The following is a 5,609-nucleotide window of genomic DNA, read 5'->3' as shown; positions in this document are numbered from 1 at the left end:
CACTCCATGTTTTTAGTGATTATTGGAATGTTACAGTGAAGCCGGCGACCTCAAATCTAGAGCCTGATGACCTCCGTGCGCCCAGCGTCGCCGCCGCGAACTCTCGGCCATGGTGGCGACTCTGCCTCTCCTGCTCACAGAAGTAGCCGCCGACGTCCGGCAACACACCGACAGGTGTGCTCCATGTAGCATGGAAAATACTAGTCGGAGGTGGAGGTGGAAACCAGCCGCCTCTGAAGCGAAGCGCGGTGAACTCTTCGCGGACCTGGGGTCGGAGAGCCGGAGCTGCAGTTGACGGCGAACGACCGTGAGGCCGGTCCGTCCAGCACTATCGGCACGAAGGTTGTTTACATGCCCGGCTAGTTTCTAGCAGTAGTACGTAGCCTAGTAAGCTTAGTACTCCCTCCGTCCGAAAAACTTAATGAATGTATTTAATACTAACTTGATGCTAGATATATTAATTTAAGGGATAAACTTTTTCAGATGGAAGGAATACGTACTACCTTTGTTTCTAAATGTCAGATATTTTGGTAATTTCCCTGTAAAAAAAGATCTTTCGATAATTTAAATTAAACTATGAAAATGTCTTATAAGGAACATAGGATATACTCCCTCCGTCCGAAAATACTTGTCGCTGCCCCCTCCTTACCTCTGCAGTCTTCCTTCCCTAACCTTTTTCTTCTGTCTTGTGATCTTGCACCTGGGTGCACCTCACAAGGTTATGTAACATGTGACATGTGACTTTCACAGGTTTTTAACCTGTTTTGAAATACAAGGTTGGCACTCAGCCACCTTTTCTTTTAAAAAAACAAAATGTCGCATAAATGAATGAAAATGGATGTATCTAGAATTAAAATATATCTAGGTACATTCATTTCAATGACAAATATTTCCAGACGGAGGGAGTAGCTTTGAGTGTTGCATAATGCTGGATTTAGGGTGTCAAATTTGATGCATGTGGCTGTAGATGCTCTCTCAAAGCCGCATCATACCCCTGGGTGGGCAATCCGGTAATGTTTTTTTGACCCAGATGGACGCCTCAAACGGGACTAAAACGTCCGGACTGACCGGCACCCCCCATCTCCAGCCCAAATATAGGACGGATATGGGGTGGTCCGGACACGTCCGGGCGCATCCGCCTGACAAGCCCGGCCCACCATCATCCCACGGATGTTCAAAAAAAAAACATCGGCCTCGTCGTTCCGAAACCGTAGCTCACTCACTCTCCTATCTCACTCCATCCTCTCCTCTCCTCTCACCGATTCCGATCGAATGCGGCGTAATGTCGAGCTTCGGCAGCCGCTCCGACGACGAGGTGGATCCGGAGTATGAGCTTGCCCTCTGCATCGCCTTGAAGCGGTCCAAGGTGGACAACGGGGGCAGCTTCGGATCTGCGGCCTCGCCGCAGCCGCCGCTTCCCAGTCGATGCAGCTCGGACGCCGGCGTTGGCCCCTTTCGGCCCATGGGCAGCTCCGACAGGCGGCCAGCGCAATCGGCGCCTCCCCCAAGTTGTCCCATCGCCCCGCCGGCTGCTGCTCCCCCTTGTGGGCAGCGGTGGGTGCTTGTGCTCGCCCTGCTGGCCCGGACGCGCATGCCGGAGTCATAGGCGTCGCGTGCCCGCCGCGAGAGGCAGCCGACAAGGGAGAGGAAGGCTGTGGAGAGCTCTATCCGCCGCCGGCGTGGGTTACCGGCGGAGCCCGACGAGGACCAGCGGCTCCTCGCGTGGGTCTACCATCGGTCGCTTACGACGGCGGAGACAGACGCTCGGCGGCTTCGCCGGAAGAACGCCAAGGCTCTTTGGCTTGCCATCGAGCAGTCCGAGCGGGAGGCGTTGGAGAAGGCGAAGGAGGCGGCTCGGCTGACCAAGCTCGGGCACCAGCAGGACCGGGCGTCCAGCGCCTCAAGGGCCTCATCATCGTCGACTCCTCCTTCGACAACGACGACGGCTTCTCCTCCGACGAATCGGACGATCCTCCACCAGCCGACGACGGGTACAGCTACGTGATGTCTACTACGCAACCTTCTTCTTGTAGACGTTGTTGGGCCTCCAAGTGCAGAGGTTTGTAGGACAATAGCAAATTTCTCTCAAGTGGATGACCTAAGGTTTATCAATCCGTGGGAGGCGTAGGATGAAGATGGTCTCTCTCAAGCAACCTTGCAACCAAATAACAAAGAGCCTCTTGTGTCCCCAACACACCCAATACAATGATAAATTGTATAGATGCACTAGTTTGGCGAAGAGATGGTGATACAAGTACAATATGGATGGTAGATATAGGTTTTTGTAATCTAAAATCATAAAAACAGCAAGGTAACTAATGATAAAAGTGAGCGCAAACGGTATTGCAATGCTAGGAAACAAGGCCTAAGGTTCATACTTTCACTAGTGCAAGTTCTCTCAACAATAATAACATAATTGGATTATATAACTATCCCTCAACATGCAACAAAGAGTCACTCCAAAGCCACTAATAGTGAAGAACAAACGAATAGATTATGGTAGGGTACGAAACCACCTCAAAGTTAAAATTTCTGCTCGATCTATTCAAGAGTCCGTAGTAAAATAACGTAAAGCTATTCTTTCCGTTCAATCTATCATATAGTTCATACTAGAATAACACCTTAAGACACAAATCAACCAAAACCTTAATGTCACCTAGATACTCCAATGTCACCTCAAGTATCCGTGAGCATGATTATACAATATGCATCACACAATCTCAGATTCATCTATTCAACCAACACAAAGTACTTCAAAGAGTGCCCCAAAGTTTCTACCGGAGAGTCAAGACGAAAACGTGTGCCAACCCCTATGCATAGGTTCATGGGCGGAACCCGCAAGTTGATCACCAAAACATACATCAAGTGGATCACGTGAATATCTCATTGTCACCACAGATAATCACGGCAAGACATACATCAAGTGTTCTCAAATCCTTAAAGACTCAATCCGATAAGATAACTTCAAAGGGGAAACTCAATCCATTACAAAAGAGTAGAGGGGGAGAAACATCATAAGATCCAACTATAATAGCAAAGCTCGCGATACATCAAGATCGTATCACCTCAAGAACACGAGAGAGAGAGAGATCAAACACATAGCTACTGGTACATACCCTCAGCCCCGAGGGTGAACTACTCCCTCCTTGTCATGAAGAGCGCCGGGATGATGAAGATGGCCACCGGTGAGGGATTCCCCCTCCGGCAGGGTGCCGGAACGGACTCCTGAGAGGTTTTTGGTGGCTACAGAGGCTTGCGGCGGCGGAACTCCCGATCCGTCTTGTTTTTAGGGTATATGGTAATATATAGGCGAAAGAAGTTGGTCGGGGGAGCCACGAGGAGCCCAAGAGACAGGGGGGCGCGCCCAGTAGGGGGGGCGCCCTCCACCCTTATGGCCACCTCGAAGCTTCCTTGACTTCAACTCCAAGTCTTCTGGATCACGTTCGTTCCAAAAATCATGCTCCCGAAAGTTTCATTCCGTTTGGACTCCGTTTGATATTCCTTTTCTTCGAAACACTGAAATAAGCAAGAAAACAACAATATGGGCTGGGCCTCCGGTTAATAGGTTAGTCCCAAAAATAATATAAAAGTGCTTAGTAAAGCCCATAAACATCCAAAATAGATAATATTATAGCATGAATGCTTCACAAATTATAGATACGTTGGAGACGTATCACTACGCCGGCGACCAGAAGGGGAAAGGGCCGGCCCGGAAGTGCTGAAGTTGATTTTAATTTCAAGTTTTAGATGTAGCATATAATTGCCCATCGTTTGTGTGAACTTTCGTGGATCTTTTGGAGAACTATTGTGCAATTTCTATGTCCGGAGCTGATCTACGTAGTTTGATCGACATTGCATGCTATAGTATGGATGTAGGGGTTCGGATATGAGAGACATGGATGTGGACGACGCGATTTGAGGAGTGCCTGGTCACTGTCCGCGGACGCGTCCGGGCGTGTTTGAGGGCCTAGATTTGCAAGTCCGGTTGTAGATGCTCTTACATGACTGGTTGCCCTATGCGTTGGAGAAGTACAAATGTTCACGTGTGGTCACCCTCTGCAATTAAATCATGTTGTGTTTCTTGTCAAAATCCCCTCTTGACTAGAAAGAGCATTCCAAACTGTGAGCAGTGGATTTTCTTCAAATCCCTCTGACCCATATTATTTGTTGCTGATTTAGTACAAATCGAAGTAAGTATTGTCATTCAGGTAAAAACTTGGTTTTTAGCCAGTTTCCTTGCTAAATGTTCAATTGTGTTTCAACTAAATGGTAAGGCAGGTTGCTCGGAAAAAGAAGGGGAAAACACGAGCAGAAAACCACGTCCTCTTCGAAATATAGACAACAATGGCAATGTTAACACCGACTCTAACCGGCCTGAGACTGAAGAGTTTAGTTACTTTTGACAAATTAATCGAGTTCTAAGACCCATAATACCAAGATGACGCATAAATACAACACAAACAGTAGAGCATGTTGGACGGGTATCACTACCATGGCAGTACGGTTTCTGACAATTTTAGGTCAATATCTTTAATTTACAGGAGTCCAGGCCTCTCGCGGAGCTGCTCTTTTTTTTTAGGGATCGCAGAGTAGCTGCTCAGTGCTCCATGTACTGGTGTGCCGGCGGGGTTATCTTTGTCTTCCCTCCTGCGGGACATTCAAAATAATATTCCATAAAACAAAGCAATTTGAATTGTTTCTATCCTAAGCAATGAGACTTCAGTATTGTATCAGCTTGATTATATATAAATTTTTCTCTGTCATAAGTTTGTCAAGAGCACATTTTGAACAATGCTAGTGTCTATTTGGATCCTCTCCGCTCCTCAACTGCGCTCCTGAAGCGGACGGACCGGCGCCGAACGCACCAACTCCACGGAGTCAAAAGAGCGGAGCGGAACAGCATGTAGCTCATTTTCACAGAGTGGCTAAAACCGAGCTCCTATATCAGTCCTAACTCCTATCGCATGCTTAAGTAAGAACTGAAGATCATAGTCCATGGTTCACTGGTGGGCATGGGAATAGGAAACTCACCGTATGCACCACGAATCTCTACTTCGCGCCATTCTTGAACAAGAGCACAGCAACAGCACATTACATGTGAAAGGAAATCGTCACAACACCCTCCCTGTCAGCAGCATACAAAGTCAGAAGTTCAGGTACTATACAGGGCTGTGAGTTCGATAGTATATATGAACACTCTGGCAGGTAGTGTTAGGGACTTATATCAAACGTCTGACACTGGCACTGGACAAAGAGGTATAGTACTCCCTCCATTCCTAAATATTTGTCTTTCTAGACATTTCAAATGACTACCACATACGGATGTATGTAGACATATTTTAGAGTGTAGATTCACTCATTTTGCTTCGTATGTAGTCACTTGTTGAAATCTCTAGAAAGACAAATATTTAGGAATGGAGGGAGTATTATTTAAGTTACTCTATTAATAATCATAAACCAGATGTTTCCCTAACATTAATCTAGTTTGGCAATCAGTTAACTATGCGTGTCCCCCGCAAAAAAAAATGCACATGTAACATGGACAGTCCCTGGTGTGTGTTTCGGGGAGGGGGTATAAATCAACTGGTAGCAATCAGTTAACTATGTGT

General features: G+C 47.1%; 1 protein-coding gene across 1 annotated transcript in view; it reads right to left on the bottom strand.

Moving 5' to 3' along the window:
- Positions 1 to 4,307: 4,307 nt before the first annotated feature.
- LOC119291455 (cell number regulator 13-like) overlaps positions 4,308 to 5,609 on the bottom strand; it is a 4,927-nt gene continuing 3,625 nt past the window's right edge. Inside the window, exons 7-8 of the mRNA XM_037570208.1 lie at positions 5,032 to 5,125; positions 4,308 to 4,647 (exon numbers count right to left, since the gene is read on the bottom strand). Coding sequence (XP_037426105.1) covers positions 4,598 to 4,647; positions 5,032 to 5,125 — 144 coding nt within the window. The 3' untranslated portion in view covers positions 4,308 to 4,597. The remainder of the gene's footprint in view (positions 4,648 to 5,031; positions 5,126 to 5,609) is intronic.

The sequence above is a fragment of the Triticum dicoccoides genome, chromosome 4B, assembly GCF_002162155.2.
Source record: "Triticum dicoccoides isolate Atlit2015 ecotype Zavitan chromosome 4B, WEW_v2.0, whole genome shotgun sequence".
NCBI lineage: Eukaryota > Viridiplantae > Streptophyta > Magnoliopsida > Poales > Poaceae > Triticum > Triticum dicoccoides.
Note: the sequence above shows the minus strand (reverse complement) of the source record. Positions and strands in the feature narration are given on the sequence as shown.